Source organism: Ictalurus punctatus, chromosome 3 (genome assembly GCF_001660625.3).
Source record: "Ictalurus punctatus breed USDA103 chromosome 3, Coco_2.0, whole genome shotgun sequence".
Lineage (NCBI taxonomy): Eukaryota > Metazoa > Chordata > Actinopteri > Siluriformes > Ictaluridae > Ictalurus > Ictalurus punctatus.
The window spans coordinates 18,387,666-18,410,875 of record NC_030418.2 but is presented as its reverse complement, the minus strand read 5'-3'; the positions used below and the strand labels follow the sequence as shown (position 1 = coordinate 18,410,875).

The window sequence follows — 23,210 nt, the reverse complement described above, 5'->3', positions numbered from 1 at the left end:
TTTGCAGTGTAATTTAATCAGAACTCTTTCTTGGCAGCTGCTCGTTAAAATGAATGGTGAATGATCAACTGTGTAGCTATATGAGGCCTGACAGGGAGGATTGCTGCTTAATAAAGATGTTCAGTATATAATAGTCCAGTTTATTACGAGAGGAGATAAGTGGTCATAAAAATAAACTAAAATGCATCGTCTTAATGAAGCACAAACACAGCTAGCAACGACATTAATAGGCCTACAGGGATGTTTATCATGTTCTAATGCCATTTGAAGTGCTGATTTAATATTATAATTATAATATAATGCAAATTATATTATAATGCAAATATATATATATATATATATAAATTTTATATCATTTTAGTTAATAATTATTAAGCATTCTAGTATTACTTATGTCAACATTAGCCTATTTATGTAAGATGTCAAACAATTTCACTCATTTAGACAAAGAAGAGTTATTGGTCAAAATATCGCAGACTTAGAGACCTATTTGATTGAGCCGTTTGGAATCCCAAAGAGTCGGTTCATATTGGTGAGCTGACTCGAATGATCTGACTCACTAAAAAGAGTCGGAATACTCATCACTCTTGCGGATCTTCCTTGCACTTGGTAGCGTGTAGCGGTGTCACGTGATCCCACAAAGTTACTTTACGGAAGTGAATTGCGTGCTGGAGCGGTGTGTACATGTAACCTATTAACTATTTTCAAGCTTTTACTTTGATTTGGGTTTTTGGACTCGCTTTAAATCTGTCTTTGTCTCAGCGGAGGAATTATGTGGAGTGTCGGCTTCTCTGATAGACAGTAGGCGTAAGTGTTTTTGATGTTGTTATAGTTCTAGTTATAGTTGTTGCACCGATTGTAAAGATCAGCTAATGCCATCAACTAGCCCAGCTAGAGATAACTATGAGTTTATCTCAAATTATTAAGCAATCACAAGCGATGAAAGTTATTGATCTCCCACCCAAAGCGGTTACATAATATTTACTGATTGTCACAGTGATTTTATAAGGTTTCCTTTATATATTCACACTCATTGCATGCACTAAGGCGTATAGTAGGTTATGGCTTTGAAGTGCTTTATGGGTCTTCAAAAGTGATGTAATCAAAAGCTATTGTAAAATCAGGATCATCATAAATTCACACAACATTCATAAATATATGAGAGAGAGAGAGAGAGAGAGAGAGAGAGAGATAATCCAGTTGAGTGAAATATAAGTTGGGACAAGGACAAAATTCCTTTCAGACATCCAAGAGAAAGTTTTAACTAGGAATGGACAATATCCAGAAATGTCTGAATAGGTGCTGACTAACTGATAAATCTTTGCATTTGTGTCCAGATGAAGTGCCTTCTGGTTGCCACAGAAAGTGCTGAGGTCCTTTTCTACTGGACTGACCAAGAGTTTGAGCAGAACATTAAGAAGCAGTATGGGATGTCGCAAGAGGAGAGCGGAAGAGTAAAAACATTTTGTATAATAACATATTGTGAGATGGAGTGTGTAGAGTTAGGGCATTAGTTCTGCAAGTTCCTGACCCATGATGCAGCTCAGTAAATTTACTATTGTATTTTCTCAGCCGCCAGCCTTTGCGGATAGTATCAACACATTGTTTGCCCCAATCATCATCTCGTGTAGCACTATGATCGACCGACTTGGGGACGGCTACACGTCTTTCAGTATGGAAAATGGTCACATTTATGCACTACATCAGGTAAGATGTTCTAAATCTCACTGCATTAATCTACTGCAGAATGCAGTCATCTGGCTGTAGATTAATAACCAACATTCCACTGCTACTTTGTTGCTAATGAGAATAGTTATCCATTGATTTTAGAAAAGCAGGATCCTGGGCTGACAGGATATCTGTAATAAAGCAGTGGTCTAACTTAACAGCAGTGTTATGCCAATATTGTTTGAGTCTCTGATCTATGCGATATGCTGTTCATTTTAAAGATACATGCAGATTGTCATATGTGAAGGTATAAGTGTAATTCTGTATAAAAAAAATCTGTATAAGTAGAATGCATTCTGTTTCCACAGTTTGAAGAATGTCTATATATTGCTGTGAATGGGGACGGTGAGGAGACTTATGAGGATCTAAAGAGGAAGATCTTTGTCATGAAGAAGTTCACAGAGATCCTTTTTGGCATGGTTACACTCAGCAGCTCCCTCTTAAAGAAAGAGTAAGAACTTCATGCTTGTTCACTACATGTTCTTTACTAATTCAACACAGTGGCACTGTAATGGAGAGTTACAGACAAACCCATTGGGCTTTAAATAGTGAAATTAAAACCTCCATCATACCTGGAAGCATCTAAGTGAATTACCAATCATTAGATATGTGTCAAGTGAAATCCATTAAAGCAACATCGAGCTTACTTACTATCTGGGAAATAGCATACAGTGTAAAAAATTATAAGCCAATATTCAGTAAAGTCGACTTATTGATCGATAGTGTGGTTCTTAAATATTCATTCAAAAGAATAAGAAATGTTGAAATAACAAGATAGTAACTCAAAATAACAAGTTATCAAGTTGTAATAATAAAATATTAAGCTTTTAAGTCAAAATAATGAGATATTCCATTTAAATAATGACATAGCACTGCATGATGTTTTTCACAACTTGTGGTTCATGATGTATGTTACCACTTTATCATAATTTAGTTTTTTTCTTTTCATTTTTCTCATTCTCAGATTGCGCCCTCCAGACACAGAGCAGAGAATCCGTATATGGAAGAAGCTGCAGAGACTCCTTGAAACATACAGCCGCTTACGAGAGCAGGACCAAAGTTTTCTAGTCGAGGTAGCTTTCATAATAATATATGCAACCTTAACCAACAGCCTCCACAGCGCAGAGGTGAAGGTTTCACAATCCACCATTTGAAAAAGACTTCGAGAGCAGAAATATAGAGGCCATACCACAAGATGCAAACTGAAAACAGAAGCTTTTGCCAAAGGGGGTTTACTGACTTTTGCACATGCCACAATTACTGTTTTTGTTTTCAAATATAAAGTAACTATGATTTAATATTTGCAGAAAAATGTTTGTTCAGTTTGTTGAATGTTTAAGTACTTTATTGCAGAGGTTGTGTTTACTTCTTTTCACTTAAAAAAAATCAGTAAAATTATTAAAATTGACAATTATTATTATATATTTTATAAAATCTGTTTGTGTAATTAAACTGGAATTATAGAGAAAAGCTTTAGTTTGTATGCGTAAAGCATGTTTTGCTTGACTTTCATTAGGCAGTTGAGAGGCTGATCCACCCCACGCTGTGTGAGCAGTGCATTGAGTTTTTGGAGCGGAGACTGGTGCAGCAAATGAACAGCAGTGGCGAGAGAGCAGGAGAAGAGGTGCTGCATGCCTTCATCCTGGTGCACACCAAATTATTAGCTTTCTACTCAAGGTATTGCATGTACTCACTCAAACCTGAATTATGTAACATTATGCTTGAGTCAGAATGACCAATCAAATGAAAAATGTATATGGAAAATATGCCTAATATTTCTAATGAAGACAGACAGTTGGAATCATGTTTATTTTAGAGAGATTATTTTAAGAATAATTTTTGTCTGATACTAACATTGTATATTGACCTGTTCTTGTAAAAGACAATTTGTTACCATAATGCATCTCTCATCTGCCTAGTTCCATAAATAAATCGTTTGATTTTTATTTGTTTATATGGATATGATAAAATAAATGTTTTACACATTTGCATTGTGTAGATGAACGAGGAACAATTTGTAGGGAACTGAACAGAAGGATTAAGAAATGGCCTGTCTGTTCTGCGCCAGCTTGTGAAATGCTGCACTGAAAGGAGTGCTGACGTAGCTTTGTGGTTTGCTTTTTCTTGTGCAGTCGTAATGCCAGCACTCTTAGCTCTTCTGACCTGCTGACACTGATCATTATTGTACAGGATCTTTATCCCAGCAACCTTGAGCTTGATGAAACTCCTTCTGAGGTTGGTTATATACTATTCATAGTGAGTCATAGTATAGTATTTTACCATGTATATAGTACTATATACAATATATAGCAATTTGGCGAATAAAAAAAAACTGGTGCGTCCTGTTATATGAAAGTATTCATTAACAGGGCTGTGTGATGTAGAGGTGACTATTTTTCAATAGCAGCATGTCACTAAGTGTTTTTATACATCTTATTGCACAACAATTGAATATTTTCTGTTATTAAAGAATGACAGACTATCTGTTTGTGGTGATATGAAATGTTGTGGAATATCTACAAAATCCATTTTTATTCCATTCAGAATCACATGCCTTGTCATGAGTCATGCTGTTATAGAAAATTAAACAACACCTTCTGACTAATCAGAACTGAGAATTCAGAAGTCATTCATGAGAATTAAAGTGGTTTAAAACACGTTGATGTATATCGATTGTACCTGGTGGTGTGTTTAGGAGGTGGACAGTATTTCAGCTCCTGACATCTTCTATACTCCAGAGCCTTCTCCTATCGAGCGAGACTCAGGTGAGTCACATTTTAGCATTTCAGACAAACTCTGCCTTTAAAATGCGAATGAGTTTACTTAATTCAAGAAAGCAAAAAAATTATTACAAGTAAGTTTCCATTGTCATATGCTTCCATGTAAATATATGTAGTTGGTAAACATGACATTCATTCTGAATGAGTTCTTTGAGGTAATAAAATCAGTACATCATCATATTTTAATTCTTATTCTCAGTAGAAGGTTTTGATCTACTGTATGAACCATTTGTAATGGTTTTCTCGTATAACAATGATAATCAGTGTAGTTTTATCTCTACTGCCACTATTGCTAAAAATGTAGTAAATAACAAGATTTAGTATAAATGCAGTACATGTAGTTTGTATTACAGTACAATGTTTATTGACCAGAAACTCATTTGTGTGTCTCATTAATAGCTATTATTAATAAAGTCTTTTCGTTTTTTAGTGAACATCTCAAAGGCTAACAGATGATTTTTTATCTACTTACATCTTGATAAATTAAGTGTATAAACATTGTTACCAGGGTTTACATTGGACTTTAGGTTAGGAAGCCCTATTTCTTTCATTTGTGACAGTATTGTTCATCATGTACATTATTATATGGAGTTGGAAATGTGTTTTAAAATGTTTTGTCTTAGCGGTTAGCACGTTTGCCTCGCACCTCCAGGGTTGGGGGTTCGATTCCTGCCTCCACCCTGCGTGCGTGGAGTTTGTGGGGGTTTCCTCCGGGTCCAAAAGCATGCGTTCGCAGTCCAAAAGCATGCGTTCGCAGTCCAAAAACATGCGTTATAGGCTGATCCATTAGGCATTTCCAAATTGGCCATAGAGTGTGAATGTGTGTGTGATTGTGCCCTGCAATGGGTTGGCACCTCGTCCAGGGTGTCCCCCACCTCGTGCCCCAAGTCCCTTTCGATAGGCTCCGGGCTTGCCGCAACCCTGTGTAGAATAAGCGGTACAGAAAATGGCTGGATTGATGGATATTGTTATCACTGTTATGCTATACTATGATTCACATTTCCTTGAAATTATAGTACCCATCTCCACTTTCTGACCGACGGTATTATATTATAAAAATGGTGTAAAGTCACCAGGCTTATGTTGAACCTTTTATCACACAGTTTCATAAAAGTAAAGCATGAATCCACACAGGTCAGCTGAGTAGTGACAGTCCTCCTGTCTTCCAGTTTGTGGATCCTGATGTTCAGGTAAGTCATCACTTGGCCACGTGTATCATAGAATTTTAATATGTTATATTCTTTAATATAATGATTCTCACAGTGCTACGGTTTGTTTGATTTCAGATGGCTGAAGACAGTCTACAGACTCTTCAGCTACCAGTCTCTGACCCCATGACTCCAACCAGAGTATTCCTGGAAGCAACATTTAAGGAGGGCTTCTTTCCCATGATGCCCCACTCCATGTACTGTTTACCTCTGTGGCCTGGCATTACTCTAGTGCTACTGACCAAGGTGACATGTCGGATTTGTGCTCTGAACACTATTTTGTTTATCTTGGACATTTGTCTAACCTATGAAACACGACACAAAATACAATACATGGTCAGGTGTCCACTTACTTTTGGCCATCACACTTGTATGTGGTTCTTCCCCAAAATGCAGCCAAAAAGTTGGAAGCACACAACTGTACAGGATATCTTTGTATGCTGTAGCATTAGAATTTTCCTTCACTCGAACTATAGGAGCCAGCATGATAATTGCTCACAAAGTGAGGGGCATGAAGACATGGTTTGCCAGGGTTGGTGTAGAGGATCTCAAGTGGCCTGCAAAAAGCCCTGACCTCAACACCATTGAATACCTTTGGGATGAACTAGAACACTGATTACACCCCAGTACTCCTCGCTCGACATCAGTACCTGATCTCTCTAATGCTCTTATGTTTGAATGGGCAAATACCCACAGCCTCATTCTAAATCTAGTGAAAAGCCTTCCCAGAAGAGCTGAGGTTAATACAAGGGGGAAACTAAATCTGAAATGGGATGTTCACCAAGCACATGTACGTGTGATGGTCTGGTGTCCACAAGCTTTCGCCATGTAGTGTATATGACAACATAAAACCCTATAGAATTTTTTTTAACTCCGTTTAATGAGGAGCTGTTTAATATGCAGCCGTAGACATTTTCCTGTAGTGAGTGAAATATAGTCATATTTCAGCCTAAATTGTTACTGTAGTAAAACCTGCACAGTTCGATGAGCAGAGAGTTTGAAATAATTCAGTGAAGCAGGATCATTTCTGTTTTGTCTAGTAGTAGTTGCAAGTGTAACAAGACTGAGAGCCACTAGGTGGCACCACCTACAGAATGCTATATTACATTAACACTTCAGTGTTTTCCTGATTTAACAAATCTTGAGAAATATTGCATGACAGCTGTATACACTGTAAAATCTGGTTCCAGTATAACAATTGCTTTCCAGTGTGCAATGGAACTTTATTTTGTTTGGATCTGTAGGATTTCTTTCAACACACAGACTTTACATGTTCAGTTTATTTTTAATGTTTGGATTTTCTGAGGATTCGATCAGAGACTGTGGCTGTTTCTGTTTGCTTCCATAGATTCCTAACAGCCAGGTGGCCATGTCAGTCTATCAGTTACTGGAGGCCTTTACTAAGCTGGAAAAGAGGCTGAGTGAAGGGTTAGAGGGAACAGCGGCTTTGCGCAGTCAATCCCCAATCCAGGAACTCCGTATCAGAGTGGACAGGTTCATCAGAATGCTGGCCAGCATGGACATCCTGGTTAGGATTCAGTGAACTTTTTTTTTATATATTTCATACTATATATTTTAACATTTGTCTTTTAAGCTGTGGAAGATTTATAATTGTTTTTTCATTGTGTAGTTTTTTTTTAATCTTTCAGTTTCATTATTCCCATATTTAGACCTCACAACTTCAAAACACCTGGTCAGAGTTCAAGAACAAGGCTTTCACCCGGTCAGGACCTGGCATCACAAAAGCGTGAGTGTCTGTTTTTCTAAATCAAAACCAGGGCTTGTCAACTGAATGACCACGGTCCACATCATATTTTGCTAAGTATATCAGTGGACCGGACAGAGCAATTGAAAAAAAAAAATTGGCATAGTTAAGTGACTCTAGGTTTCAAAACATGAAACAGTTTGGCTTTTGTAACACATCTTCTGTTGTGACTTATCTGATCACACATAATTATGTAAATTTTATAGCTGAAGGCAGCTCATCAGACCAAAGATTACTACAGAGCTACAAACATTGGGTTATTTTATTTACCATCTCTGGTCATTAGCAAAGTGATGTCAAGGTAAACAAAAAGCATTACCCTATATCAAATTCAAAATAGATGTCTCATCTGTTCACTGTTCATGGTGTTAATAAAAAAGTGGTTATCTGAATAACCTCTATGAAACAAAACATAGCCTGTTCATGTTCATGTTATACATATATATACTTATATGTGCTAATCATTAATGACTATACATTAAAATGGTAATTGTCAACATTTGGTCATGTTAGTTGCTTATCTGATCCTTTGTAAGCAAGGAACAAAGTTTAGCTGAAACACTTGGTCTAGGCAATAGGATGATCCATGTAAGCCACTATATTATGGGAATTATGGCATCCCTGAATTCTCTCTCATTTGATCCCTATGTTTGGCAAGTGACCTTATATAATCTAGAATAGTGCATGATTTAATCCCTGTGTTTTATGGCTTATGTTTGTGCAGGTTGGTGCCTTCATGTCGTAGCATTAAGACTCAGCTGTGCGGTGTGTACCAGCAGTGTTTTGCAGCTGCGTGTATGGGGACTAATCAGTGTCTCTCCACTACGCTTCAAGAACGGGCGCTGAACATGGTGCAGTATGTCCCAGTTTGATTCTTATATCTAGAATTCAGTTGAAAATGGTGCACTTATTTGCGTCATTTCATTCAGGACTCTGTCTCAGCATCCTTTCATCTCTGTTTCAGAGAAAAGCTTATAGACTGGAAGGACTTTCTGTTGGTGAAGAGCAAGAGAAATATAACCATGGTGTCATATCCTTTCTTTCAATGGCACTGTGTTGCCGTTTATGAGTCCATTTCTTTAATAGACCAGTGTGTTCACTGAGCTGAGATCTGTCCTGGGGTTTCTGTACACTTGGTGCCATATTGACACATTTGAGGGCGTAGAAATGTGCTCATGCAGATGCAATTAAAATTCACCCAGCAGAAAAGGAAATTCACTGAAATGGGAAAGAGATGTGGAATGTAAAATACACACATGCACACAGGCTACTTTTACTTCACACTGACTTTATCTAGGTGAACACTGACCTTTGAGTTCACAAGCTGCTGTCTCGTGAGCCAATAGAAAGCAAAGTGGTAGTGGGACTGTGGGCTCTTTCATCCGGGAAAAAGTGGAGGAGCTGCTTATTAGTAAGTGACAATGACACTGGACTTCGCCTTGCTGTTTCAATAGTGTTGCTTGCCAGACATCTGACCAAAAAAGGAGCAGTCTCATCCACTGACATACACTAGGGTTCTGTTGGATTTTTTTTTTTCTTCTCTTTTAGAAATGTTGGCATCTCTGCCATTAGGATGTGATGAGCATATAGATGATGACTTATGTTAATTCTGGATATTTTGCACTTCTTGCATGATTTTAAATACAGACAAATAACATACCATGTTTTGTAAGATTAAAAAAAATCGTAAGAACAGTCCCCTTAAATCTGTTTTTCTGTCTGCTCATAATCAATTGCTGTGTGCTTACTTTGGAAAGTAGATAGATACAAGAAAAATATTCCATGTGATTAATTGAGTACATATGGACTGCTTATAGAACAAGTATGCAGAAATGATGCATCTGTAATCTTGTTTCTTGTGTTTGGATTCATTTACTTTAACCATGTTCTCACATACCTGGAGGAATTCCCTGGTCTTGTTCATTTCATTTATGTGGATCGTACTGCAGGACAAATGATTGCGCCATCTCTCAGTGTGACCGAGGGCTCTGCTTCAGAGCTGGGAAAAGGCCCCATAGCACACTTTATTAAAAACAAGGTTTGTGTGAAACCTACCATGCTCTGCACACTTGTTCTGTTGTGTAATTTGTATGTAGAAAGCATGTATGGGACTGTGTTTATTTTGAACCCTTTTTGCTGTGTCTTGTACATTAACCTCTGTCATAACTTTACATCCTTTGTTTCCTGAAAGCTGTGGAGTCTTGTAGCAAAAACAAGGCAATATTTGCAGAAAGGCTATACTACTGTGACTCTACGAGATGGAGACTTCTACTTCTGCTACTTCTTATGGTTTGAGAATGAAACGGTATGTGTAAGATTCATCATATTTTTTTTAGCATCAGTGTTTCTCTGAGGTACTGCAGAGGAGGAATAATTTGCAAATGATATACCCATACACTTTAATGAATCAATCAAACAAAATACAAGACACTAAGAGATGAGATCATTGTTCAAATGAAGTTAATTTGTGTCCTGATCCATGGCAGGGTTACAAGCTAGAGGTGGTAGATATTCCTAATCTTCCTGATGACTCAGCTCCTATAGGAATGCTTGCCTGGGATTATTACAGGTAATGTGTTTAGCTAACATCATTCTAGAAATTGAATGGGGAAAAAAATCCTTCTAGAATGGAAAAAAATACACAGAAGCATATGTAATATTACATTATATAATATTAATGTTATTGGAAAATAATCAACAGTGGGTGGAGTGATGCGTTATCACTCCGAAGCTGATTATTGCTTAAAAACAGCATGTCCTGCAGTGTCTTATTCCTCTTATGCCACAGCAATTTGCCAGTAATTATCATTTTTAATTCATTAATGAATGGCACACCTTTTACCAGGCTGTCTTTTTTCTCTCTCTCTTGAAGTTAATATGATAAAAAAAACTTAATGTAAAATCCTGTTGTGTTACCAAGAAACGGGAAAGAGCAAAGTCCTCTGTTCTGAAGACTCTCCCATGGTGAAAAACATACTCACTGTTACAAAGCGCTAACACTTGAGATTCAAGAAAGGTTAAATAAATGTCTCCTTATAGAACGATTCACCATATAAACAATTATATATGTTTTTCTTTGTTAAATTACGTATTTTTAATCTTTGTCAGCTGTAATTTGCCTGTAAGCCAACACTACTGTTAGAGCTGCTATCATAATCACTATTCGGACGGGACTAGTTTTCCAGGGGGACGGTAAAGAAATTTGTGCTTCAGAGATGTACTTTGCGATTTTAATCCCGTCCGAATCTGCCAGGCCCGTGTTTTTCTCACACAACCTCTGTAAACATTATAGAGAAAATTACCTACTGTTTTTCGGCTAACTCTGTGATCCTCTGAGAAATCTAATCGAGTCTGAATGCAAATGCTATAATAATATTTTTTCACAACGCTTTTCCTTGTGTGTTTTGGCCCACGTGAACAACTGTAGAAGCTCTTGCAGCGTGCAATTCAGTATGGATGTACATGCTTTTGCTACCTGGTGAAGAAATAAAAAATAAAATCAACAAGAAGATCCAAGTCACATAAATTGTTAAGACTGGCCACTGTAATATCAGTGTCAGGTGATGCCTCACCATCATTTCTGCACTCAATTATATAATGTTTTAATTATATAAGTAATCGCTTCTTTATTTCATTGGGTTTATTATAAGCAGCCAGTTCTATAAAATCATGTCAAGTTTATTTTTGTAAGTTTTTTTAATAACTAATTTTAATAAATTAAAATCAATACATTAAGAAATTTTACTTTGTAAATTTAAAAGTACTTATGCACACAATACACTCATCCAGAGCACATTATCTTCTGTAACGCCCAGATGTACAAAACAGACATTCCCACCTCTGTAATAAACACAGAGATGTTAGTCCCATCCGAATTGGTACATGGAATCACCGAGGTCGGGTGATAAGAATTGTAACTCAAACTATGTTTAGAAAATTAGCCCCGTCCGAATAGTGCTGTAGAAATTAAAGCAACTTCTGATCTGTGGTTAATTCAACAGCATTATATAGCAAATAAAGATAGAATTCTATGAGGAAATTAATATTGTCTCGAAAAAAAGAATAGTTACGTATATCAGAATTATTCTGTTTTATAAACCTAAATATTGAGAAAGAATTTAAGGCTTTTGGCATGCAATATCATAAGCAGCTCTTTTGTCCTACAGGAAGCTGCTGCGCTACTACAGTAAAAGTCACCAGAATGAGCTGGTAAAGTGCTATGAGCTGCTGACCGTGCACCTCGGCGTTGTCCCCACTGAGTACATCCTGCAGCATTGCAGCCAGCTGGCCCGCAAGCTGTGGGAGCCATCACGCATTCCGCTCTTATGAACACCTCTGAGTGCTTCCTGTGTGCATGCAAGAGCTTATTGAGGCCATCTTTATTCCACAGCTGCTGGAATGCTCTGCCCTGAGCCACTGAGCATTCTTCCGTGCAATAATCTCTCTCTGCTGTGTCCATTCCCGAAAAAGGATTCTTGTTCCTGCACTGCTTTGAGACAATAAGGATTAGGTTGTTTGGAAAAATGTGTCTTGATGTTGATTGGTCAAGATCAAGCCTCTTTCCAGATTATTGCACTGAAGCTTTCTAAACAGGAAATGTAGTATGATGTTGTTACTTTGTTAGTGTTGGAACAATACTTAACCCATTGCGTCCCTTTTTTACCATTTGTCATTTAGGATAATATTGTGCGAGTAAGCACTCAAAAATGTTGTGACGGTTTATTGAAAAACCATCTCATAATAACATCTGCTATCATACTGTAGCCTTTGTGTAGCTTCTAATAATATGTGTATATTGCTTTAAATAACGATCTGTTCATATCTGGTTACTGGTTAAAACTTTTGACCTCATATATAAAGTCCAGGATTTTCACATTCTTTTCAGAAACATGATGTATTTTGTTTTGAAAATGAAGAAATGACTATACTGCTTTGAGTACTTAATTATATCATGCTATATAAATATGTTCACCTTTTCCAAAATGTGTGATTCATAATATTGTTTTTGAAATTCCTATTAGAAAGCAGTGCTATTGTAACAGTGTGGGGTATATTTATTGCATATTGGATGGTTAACAGAATCAGTGTTTGTTTAATTAAACTGATTTACGTAATGTGTACGTGTGTATTATACACGAGACCTTTGCCGTTTGTTTGAAGAGTGAATCTGGAAAATATTGCTTTAAACAGATACACACCATCAAAACTGATGTACTTAGCCCAATGAGAATCCAGTACAGCTGTGATTCTCATACTGTGCCCAGAGAGCAGCCTAAAAATATTTTCTATTTAATTTTGAATATTGTCAAAATATAAACAATGGTACAAGTTTATAAATTGTAGATGTCATTAAAAATGTTTAAAATATGTGCCAACCAATCACAATTCACAGCCATCCTGTCTCAGCTGTGTGGGTTAGCTGTAATATCACCAGAACAATTCTACATGTAAGAGATACCTGTTGGGGTTAGTGTTAGTGAAACTGCAATACAGGATACTCATAACCTGTCTTGTTAATTTTTTTACTTTTGATTTTTTTTGGATATTATACCTGGAGTGTTTAAGTTTGCACATTTGTTCACTTTGTTTTACACCTTTTCAATGAAATCTAATCTCTCACATGTTCTAAGAATAGCCTCAGACTGGAAGTAATGATATTCAGTACAGGCCAGATTTAATGTACAAACATTGATCCTCATTTAATATCGTTTTTAATAAAGTTGTGTGTAAGTGGTTTTGTAGACCAAACCAAAGTAAAAAATCAAATAAATGAATCTTGCCAGAAGTGTTGATAACTCAGATTTTCTTCATCTTCACAGGCGGATGGTGATAAAATGCCAAACACCCGTAAAGTACCAAATGCGTTCATGACACAGCTGGATTACCTTTAGTAACACCCACAGTAGAAAGGCTAAAAGCTCACAGAGCTGAAAACACCAAAATGACAACAAAATTATGAAAATAAATCATCTATGTGCAGTGTCTGCAAAATCGTCCAATAACGCAGTTCAGCCATTGTAGTGTGTCGGCTACCACATGCACAGTCTTTTTAACTCATTTTATAGGCCGTCATTTCTTTTGTCCTCTTGGATCACTTTCTTTCAAGTCATTAATATGAAAGAGCCAAGTCACAAAATATTCATTAAATTCATGTGTGCAAGTGAAATAAAAACGCCATTTAAGCTTGAAAACGTAATCCATATATAAATGTGCAGTAACTCATTGCCAATTACATGTTCTGAAGCTGAATAATTGAGGTTTACATTAGTGTCTCCTTATACACAAACTCGGGAACTCTCATAGGATGCAAACATTTTAACACACAGGATTTTTATGAATACACAATTTCTTGTGCAAACATTCTTGCGAACCTTTTATTAATAAAATAATTGATATCCCGTTTGATAAATGAGGTCCACTGTTAATCACAGTGCACCTGTGACATCATGCACGACTCCAGATTTGACAAGGCCCCGCAGTAAACTGCGCTCTGCGCTGACATCGTGCACAACTTGTGCCATCATGTGGTCCATGCGCACAGTCCCATAGTAATGCAGCAGTGATCCAGGATGTTTAAAGTCATAGCCAAAGCCTGCCATGCTGACTTCATCACACAGCTGTAGTGCCACCACAATGCCAGTGAAGCCTAGAGTAGGCACCGTCTACAGCAGAACACAAAGCACACTTAAGTGTTAACCCCCTTCTGTAGATCAAATATGAAGCATACTCACTCACTTCTGTGACAAAAAAAGAAAATAAGAGAAAGATCTCCAACCAATTTGCAGACATGAAAAGCATTGGAAACTATTTTAGAATTCTGGTGGGAAATATTTTTAAGGTTTAATAGCACATATCTGCATGCAACTAGCCCTACCTTGCTTTCATGTTTTCCATAATTTTGCATCACGTGCCAGGTACGGCTGAGTATTTCAGGGTTCAAGATGCGAAAGTTTCCTGGCTGAAGTGGAATATCACTTACAACATCTCTCCAGAACCACAGTTTAGTCCACCAGCTCTGGAGACAGGGATCAATTTTCATTTCATTTTGTATTCTTTCAATTACATTTTGATATATTAGAAGACAGACTGGAAGAATAAGCACCTACGATGCTCACCAAAGGCTTTTTTGTTACAATAGAGGTCAACCACTCTAAATCCAGCCTCTTGAATACAACTACAGCTACTATGTCTGTGTTCTGATATTCTTGTTGCAAGAAGGATGCTGCTTCAGGATATGTCAATCGAATTGTGGTTCTTGAGCCTGCATCTTCCTCAAATCCAAACACTGGTGCATTGTTTATTCTAAAAGTGTTAAAATGACAAAATGTTTTAGATTAATTATCTATATGTACTTTAAACAGTCTGTACAGGATTTCGCCAAGTTGTTTTGTGATTGTTACAGCCAAAAATGTTTGATTTTGCTGCAGATTTTTTCAAAAGGTGCAATGTAACTTGTAGATTTTGTTTGTGCTCTTTTGCCAAAAACTACTTGAATTGCACAAAAATGTTTTGCGTGGCCTTTCGCAAACATCGTGGTCTTATGTTTGTTGTTAAATGAGACCTCTTTAGCTGTACTAATGTTTGGCACGCATGAATCAAAGATGGCTTTGGCTGAATGTGCATTGTGATGCTGTCACATGATGTGTCTTGGCCCAAATCTGCTGAAAAACTGTGGTCATTCTGAAAAATTGCAAGCTCCTTCGAATATTGCAGAGTTTGCTTGATTTGACATTAATTTCTGTGATCGCAAAATCCTGAAACGCTGGAGGTACTGATTGAATACATGAAACTTGTGACATTATTATAATTATAAACAAAATGGAATGAAAGTAAAATAAAAGCAAGCATAAATCATTTGCTTTAATTTGATGCTATAAATTTGATAGCAAACATACAAATATTCATATGCTTAACATTCTTTATGCAGGACAGTACAAATAAATGTATATAGTAAATTTTGCTTTTACTTCCTATTCATGCACTGATATGAGATTTAAAATATGAGACAGTATGCAGTTTATAGTATAAATGGTGTTAGCTGAACTAACCTTATAATGATGTCATATTTATCAATATGGGCTCCAAGATGTTTGGCATGTAAGATTCCACCACTCCCAACCACCATACATCTTCTACACCTGTCTGGCACAGAGGGCAGTCCAGAGTGGGGCAGAACTCTAAGTGTCTGTGCCAACGTACCCTCACTGCCTAGCAGACCAAGTGGAGGTGCCAGTTCCCAGTGTCTGGTCTCATTCTGCAGGAACACAGGAATCTGAAGCAGGCTGTCCAAATTCAGCACTTTCTGCAGCTTTGTCTTGGTAAAGCCGCTTATACATGGCCGAGACAGTAGAGCTGCTGAGCGATTCAATATGTCCTAGAGGAAAAGTGTGACATGCAGAACACCTTTAGAGTTCTTATAAAATCTTTTTTCATTCATTCATTCATTCATTCATCTTCTGCTTTATCCTGCTCAGGGTGGCGGTTGATCCAGAGTCTGTCTTGGGGATACATCCTGGGTGGGATTCCAGTCCATCTTAGGCCACCATGCACACACACATTCACACATTCATTCACACCTGGAGGTAATTTATCTTAGCTGATTTCCCTAGTGGCATGTTTTTGGGAAGTGGGAGGAAACCAGAGAACCAGAGGGAACCAACACAGACACAAGGAGAATATGCCAACCTCCTCACAGACAGTAACCCGAGCTCAGGATTGAAATAGAGATCCTGGAACTGTAAAGAACAACAATACTTTCTGCACCATCTTACCACTTCTAGAGCCTGTATTAAATATAAGAATATATCATGGAATGAGTATAAACACTAACTCTGTACCAAATAGTCTTCTGTGGAGCTTTCAGTCCAGGTCAGTTGTTTAGTAGGCAGATAAGCAGGGACAAGGATTGCTGAATAACAGCTCAGGAGTAGAGTGAAGCTCAGGCCAAGGTTTTTCCACCTTCTTGGAGAGAATAGACATTGTTGTATTCTACTAGCTAATACTCTTCTATATTTTACAAAAAAAAAAAAAAAATACATATCGTTCATGTAATCCATGTAAAACTCACTGTGTGAGGAAGAATTGACTGGACTCTCTCCAGTGTTTAATGCCTGGGCTCTTGGCACTGTCTGCGTCAGCCAGCAGTGGAACATCGTTTCCCTCATGCTTCTTCACGCTCAGGTGCTTTAAAGTCTCCATCTAGACACAGGATCCCAAGCTTCTATGAACACTTCCTGAGCATTCCTCCTGTAATTAGCATAACAGAAGCCTCCACAGTAAAAGCAGGAAGTCTGGAAGCATTTCAAATCCCCGACTCACAAAAAAGCTCCCGTCACATTCCTTCCATTTGGGGAGTAGTGAGGGGATTAGATAACATTGCAATAACATTTCCAAAAATGGTTGCACACTTACTTCGCTTTTCAGATCTTATTTGTGATTCTTGGCCTAAAAGAGCAGTCAGGGTTGAGCAGAAGAGAGACTGGTGACAGTTCAACTCTGTGACTCTAAACAGCAGTTATGCGAGTGTTTATCTCTGACTGATCCTTGACAGTCAGGGTTAATGATTCACCTGTCATTGAGGGCCCTCCTATACAAAATACGATTCATAGTTGCATATCTTCATTTCAAAATACAGGTATTAGTATTTTGTTCTTTAATGTTTTAAATGAACTGAGGATTTTAAAGTCTAATTCTTATTGCAGAGTCCCCCAAATCCAATTTTGCATTTACAGTCTCACATATTAATACATTTATGAATTACTTCCATGGACTGCAAAGCTGCAAAAAAAAACAAAAAAAAAAAACACCAAAATCTCGTGTCATTAGAAACTGTGGTATTGGTAAATTCCCTTATAGATTGAACCTCAGCTATATCTAATATTTAATTTCCATATGTTAAATATGAGTATTATATACAGCTACTATTTCCATGTAACCTTTAAGCAGAAGTTTAACATCTGTCAAGGATTCTCACCCAGAGCATAAATCATTGTTAATCAGAAAACCAGGTTATGTCATCTTTCTGTTAAAGTTTAACATTGTGACATATTCACATGTAACAGATAATAAATTCAAATAGCATTGTGATGAAAGTCTCTGACAGAACCGTGACTTTTCTCATCCATTTAAACAATTTACATCTGCACATTAATTAGAAGAGTAATGACAGACTGTGTGGTGATATACTGGATGAATAAACAACCATTATTATTATTGTTATTATTATTATTATTATTGTTATTATTAGCTTATTAGTATCCAGATACTCAAACATGCTTTTGCATTTTATACAGTAAGTGTGAGACAAAGCATGGCCCTGGATGTTTGGTAGTGATGGGTTATTATGTGGTATGACAGTAGTGAATAATTACAAGCTAACACTTGACACCAATGAAATTATTACAAATAACATAATCCCCAATACAGTGGGTTTATTGAGCAGATACTCTTGTAAAAAAAACCTAATAAAAAATGAGCACAGCGCAAGTGAGTGGCACTGGAGAGTGTCATGTGTCAGGTCAGTGTTGAGTCCAGCTCCTGATCACACCTGTCACACAAAGCTGGCTGTGGGCTTTTCATGCCTGCTATGTGGTGTAAGAGCACCCATACCGCCTTCCATTCTTTATAGCCTTTTCTCGCTGAGCGCACTCAATAGGCTGCTTATTTATAGGTATCTTTATTATCATTCATAATTAAATATCATTAATATAGAGGAAACTTTGCTTGAAAGAGTTTCTTGAAGTTTCTAACTGGAATAATTTTGCTTATCTATATTGATTCATTTGATCAGTATGGATAAAGATATCCTGTGGGCCACCATGATAGTGGACAGAAAAGCTGAGTTGGAACAACAACAGCAGGTATGGCATATTTTCTGAGATGTTATGACTTGAAATTAAGTTTCAGATATGGAGCTTTATGAATGCATTGACAAAATTTCAGTAAACTAGTTTGGGCTCAGCTGGTTCTGAAAAGGTTAGGGTAAAATTCAAATTCACATTCACAAATTGTAAAAATAAATAAATAAAGGGGGGGATCACATCTCTTTGATGTACATCAATTTTCCTCAAATTTTCCTCACAGATAAAATGTCCTCATTATAAATAAAGCAAAATCAGCACTATTAACATATTACATTTACTCTTACTAGCAGATTCAGTTTGCCTGTGGGATTGTTCAGACTCTATAGATTAAAATTGTTTATATAATTCATATTGTTTTATTTATTTCAAACTTGAGTTGATACACTGGCTGATCAAAATATTATTTAATTATCCCAGAAGACATTTGTTTATATTTAAATGTTTATGAGGTTAATATTGAATTTTGTAATCCTCTGTTCTATTTCTGTTGCCAAATTAGCAATTAATTTGTTACACAATCATATCAGTTTATTAAAAGCTACATGCCTCAAATGTGATCTTTTGACTTATTTCAACGGAAATAATTGTTTTCAGAAATGCAAAACGCGTGCACGGAAGCTGGGAATTTTGATTATGGATGACACTAAAGATGGAAGAGATATGAGCAATGAATCACTAAATCAGAATTTTGAAAATATTCAGGTGAGTGTTTGCCATGAATTACCATGCATATCCATTTAAAGAAATTAAAAATAACATTCTCCTATTTCTGCAGGGAGGGAAATAAAAACATTAGAAAGCTAAGAAATATAATCTACATTCAAATTCTAATTGATCATAGGAGTAGAATGATATCATTGGCTTTTTTTGGATTATAATAGAGTTGTCTCATGTGGTTAGAGAACTCTCAGATGGTCAGTTTTAGTCACCACCTTAATCCAAACTCAACACCATGGCATCTCATCTCATCGTATTACAAGCTTAGAGCTTGGAACCAGCATTATTAGACATCATAAATGAATGGACTCCAGCAAAGATCCTTCACCGTTAACTTGTAGTGTGATCGTAAACAGGAGAGGAGAATGTAAAACTCATAGTAAAATTCATCAACATTTTGATTGTTTATTTATACATGAATGTACATGACTTTGTACATTACAGCAGCACTTTATGTATACCTACAATATAGTTTGTTATAGATATGAGTGATGATGTCATTAGGTGGAGGAGCGGGTGAGGAAGACCTCGTCTGATCTTAGGCATGAGATAGTGGAGCTAGGTGGTGCTGAAAATATTACTGAGCTACGTTTGAGAAAAAAGATGAAGAATAAAGCAGTAAAATTGCATAACCTAACCAATATTCATGTGGTAAGGTCATTCAAGCATGTTTATTTAAATAAAGTTCATGGTAAACCATTCATTAATACCTATTTCTTAAACGTATGATTAGTGTTCCATAACCATTTAATAATACTTTTCATTAGTTATTTACATTTATTTCAGTTACAGTTAAATTTATTATCACTGCTTTTATCATATAGGGTCCTCTGGATTGTGAAAACTTCTTAAAGGCAGCCACAAATGGAAACCTCAAAGTGGTTGATAAATTCTTAGAAGATGGAGGAGACCCAAACACTGCTGATGAGGTATTTCTGATGTCCTTTACACTTACATTGCAATGATGATATTTCCCCCCAAAATAACTTTTTTTTTTTAGTTCAGAAAATCAGGACTTCATAGGGCTGCCTTTGAGGGTCACGTTAAAATTGTGGAGAGATTACTGGATAAGGGAGCAAGCATCGACTTCCAAGACCGGGTGAGAAAATTTGAGTCAATGTTCACCAGATTTTTCTTTCATTTATGGCACAGTCTTAAATGCTATGTTTTGGGTTTTTTCTCAGTTGTCATGTACGGCTGTGCACTGGGCCTGCAGGGGTGGAAGTCTAGCTGCTCTTAAACTCTTGCAGAGCAGAGGAGCTGATTTAAATGTCAAAGATAAAGTAAAAGACCTTTACAAAATTGAGATATACTGTATGACCAAAAGTTTGTGGACACATGCCCATATGGTTTTCCTCAAAAAACACATAGGTGTGATGGTCAGATGTCCACAAACTTTTGGATATATTGTGTATAAATAAATGACTGTATAAATGAAAGTAAATTCTTATATGTCAGTGCATGGTTTCTGATGCTCACAGCTTCTGAGCACGCCATTACATGTGGCTACCAGAACAGGCCACTGGGAAGTTGTGGAGCATCTTGTGTCCAGTGGTGTCCGGATTAATGCCAAAGATTGGGTAAGAACTATGAGGTTTTCAGCAAATCGAATGTTTTTTTATAACATTAATCAGTGTGTAAATGTCATGTATTCTATTATACCATTAACATTACTCACTTTGTTTTAAGGAAGGTGATACTGCGCTGCACGATGCTGTGAGACTAAACCGATACAAAATAGTCAAGTCGCTAATATTGGCAGGAGTGGACATGAAGATTAAGAATGCTGTAAGTATTGCAGAGCTTTTGAAGTGCAGGGAAACAAATTTGTTCTTGTTGTATATTAGTCGAAAAAGGTCAAATGAATTTTAGATACACTATATGGACAAACGTTTGTGGACACCTGACCATCACACCCATATGTGGGTCTTCCCCAAAATGCTGCCACAAAGTTGGAACCACTCAATTGTCTAGGATGTCTTTGTATGCTGTAGCATTGAAATTTTCCTTCACTGGAATGAAGGGGGAAAACTTGACCACCGTAATAATGCCCCTGTGCAAAAAGCAAGTTTCATGAAGACATTGTTTGCCAAGGTTGGTGTGTAAGAACTCAAGAGACCTGCACAGAGCCCTGACCTGAACTCCACTGAACACCTGTGAGATGAACTGGACCACCGACTCCTCCCCAGGCTTTCTTGCCTGACCTCATTAATGTTCTTGTGACTGAATGGGCAAATCCCCACAATCACATTCCAAAATCTAGTGGAAAGCCATCCCAGAAGTGTGGAGGTTATTGTAACAGCAAACTGGGCACTGAAATGGGATGTTCAACAAGCACATATGGGTGTGATGGTCAGGTGTCTAAATACTTTTGGCCATATAATATATACTGTACTAGAGTGCAAATCCTTGTTTCTCAGGAGGGTGTTACAGCAACGGAGCAGGTGAAAATGTGGCAGTGTGACACTAAGGAGATGCTGAAGAAACTGGAGCAAATGAAATAGCATGACCTGGCTTGAAGGTCACATTTTGTAAAGTACAGTTGATGACACTGGTGTCCTCACATGGCAAAATTTATGCTATTTCACTGGAATAGAATTACTGACAGATATTTATCTGCAGATTACACATGGGTGTGTTTAGAAATCGCTGCATCAATATGCTTTACAGTAAAACTGGTAACATTTAAATTCCATTAAAATGGTCATTTTTTTCATATCTGAGCCACAGGTGTATAACACAGATGTGGATATAAGATTGATTAAATAAATAAATAAATAAACACTTCTATTACAGCAGATTACTGAGTACTTGCTTGAATAAAATCTCTCAGGATTGTTTTCATTAAAATCAATTTGGTTAATAATCAACATATTTTACAATACATTACACAGTTTCAAGCATTTTAAGCAAGTCCACATTATTGAGTAGAACATTGGCATGCTCAGGTAAAACAGTAACTGATATTATTAACTCGTGTGCAATTCATCTTCTTTTGACATTGTGATTGAAATGGTGTCTTATGCATGCAAAGTCATGTTTACCCACATTAATGTTAACTGCATTAAAGCACAAATGTGCCGGCCTTCTTTTATAAATACATGCCATGTTCCAGGGACACAGGAGAAGCAGGGTTAGGATTTCTGTTTTTTCCCTGACTTAACGTAGGCTTTGTGAAGAGGCATTAGTGCATAGTTTCCGGTTACTATCAGGGGTTACCCTTTTGCACAAGTGATATGGATATACTGTACCCTTGCCAGTCACATGGATCAGCAAAATCATGCTTTGTAATGTTGTAATTAAACCTTAGCGAAAGATACCCGTTGCTCCATCATATCATATGCCAAGAGTGCCCATTAACCAGAGACTAAGTGTGTAAATCAATATGTGGGATGGTTTTGTAAACATTACATACAAAAACACGCATACACACCCACACACTGTTGAGGTTTCCGGAGAGTGGAAAATTCTGTATGTGGCTCTGCTTACATGTGACCTCTAAGTTTCTGGCACTTTGTCTACGGTGAGAGATTGATTTCCACCGCCATTTGTTCAAGCATTTAGGCAAGCTTTAGGATTCTAGAGTAGCATTCATTTGCTTTTTGCTAATTTTATTGCCAATATGTGCGTGTTTCTGAATGATAAATGATGTCTAAATTGGAAGATTGTTTGAATCTTCTTTTGCACTGTAAAAATACATGCTGTGCCTTAACACATATCTACATAAAAAAAACAAGAAAAAGAAATAAAATAAAGAAAATTAATTGAGATTCTCATCATGAAGCAAAGAAGAGTGATTACCAGTGTCATTCCTTTGACCCTTGCACAGTCACTATCTCCGTTACAAATACAACGGGCCATAAAAGAATAGATCAATAAAACACATTCTCTAAAATAAATAAATAAATAAATTAGATATCGTCTTGCTGATACACTTTTTAAAAAATAATAATCAAATTATAGCAGTAATGTCTTTTAGAAATTTAGGCCTACTGTAAATTTTCCATGACTCTGTATGCTAATTGCCAGTATGACCAGTAGAGAGCGCCGTTTTGTAAAATAAATCCTATCCTGCCTCCAGTGTTACATAAAATTGTGATTTCTCCATGCATTATTGTAGGGCAGGTAATTTTGTGGATGAGCTGAAAGT

At 36.9% G+C, this 23,210-nt stretch overlaps 3 protein-coding genes across 7 annotated transcripts; 2 read left to right on the top strand and 1 right to left on the bottom strand.

The window, feature by feature from the left end:
- Positions 1-565: 565 nt before the first annotated feature.
- On the top strand, positions 566-13,895 carry hps1 (HPS1 biogenesis of lysosomal organelles complex 3 subunit 1). 4 transcript variants are annotated; one of them, XM_053679719.1, is made up of 18 exons: positions 566-676; positions 1,338-1,454; positions 1,573-1,707; positions 2,037-2,179; positions 2,693-2,801; positions 3,245-3,405; positions 3,861-3,963; positions 4,424-4,493; positions 5,643-5,698; positions 5,795-5,962; positions 7,065-7,244; positions 7,387-7,463; positions 8,206-8,337; positions 8,446-8,514; positions 9,378-9,519; positions 9,673-9,786; positions 9,968-10,050; positions 11,648-13,895. In XM_053679719.1, the coding sequence occupies exons 2-18, from the start codon at positions 1,338-1,340 to the stop codon at positions 11,808-11,810; spliced, it is 2,022 nt and encodes a 673-aa protein (XP_053535694.1). In that variant the 5' UTR covers positions 566-676; the 3' UTR covers positions 11,811-13,895. The 4 variants fall into 4 exon arrangements, with proteins under 4 accessions (XP_053535694.1, XP_053535696.1, XP_053535695.1 ...); XM_053679718.1 differs by having other exon boundaries at positions 611-807; XM_053679720.1 differs by lacking the exon at positions 9,968-10,050 and having other exon boundaries at positions 609-807; positions 11,648-11,815.
- st3gal7 (ST3 beta-galactoside alpha-2,3-sialyltransferase 7) lies at positions 13,176-17,048 on the bottom strand. Of its 2 annotated transcripts, none has more exons than XM_017464629.3 (7): positions 16,893-17,048; positions 16,549-16,727; positions 16,319-16,442; positions 15,530-15,855; positions 14,597-14,783; positions 14,356-14,496; positions 13,176-14,143 (listed from the first exon to the last, which is right to left on the bottom strand). In XM_017464629.3, exons 2-7 carry the CDS (start codon positions 16,677-16,679, stop codon positions 13,907-13,909), a joined length of 1,146 nt encoding a protein of 381 aa, XP_017320118.1. In that variant the 5' UTR covers positions 16,680-16,727; positions 16,893-17,048; the 3' UTR covers positions 13,176-13,906. The 2 variants fall into 2 exon arrangements, with proteins under 2 accessions (XP_017320118.1, XP_017320120.1); XM_017464631.3 differs by having other exon boundaries at positions 16,319-16,439.
- Positions 17,049-17,997: 949 nt separating this feature from the next.
- ankrd2 (ankyrin repeat domain 2 (stretch responsive muscle)) lies at positions 17,998-22,800 on the top strand. Its single transcript, XM_047154168.2, has 8 exons — positions 17,998-18,340; positions 18,938-19,045; positions 19,885-19,989; positions 20,061-20,159; positions 20,245-20,343; positions 20,542-20,640; positions 20,750-20,848; positions 21,481-22,800. The coding sequence occupies exons 1-8, from the start codon at positions 18,272-18,274 to the stop codon at positions 21,562-21,564; spliced, it is 762 nt and encodes a 253-aa protein (XP_047010124.1). The 5' UTR covers positions 17,998-18,271; the 3' UTR covers positions 21,565-22,800.
- The last annotated feature ends 410 nt before the right edge of the window (positions 22,801-23,210 follow it).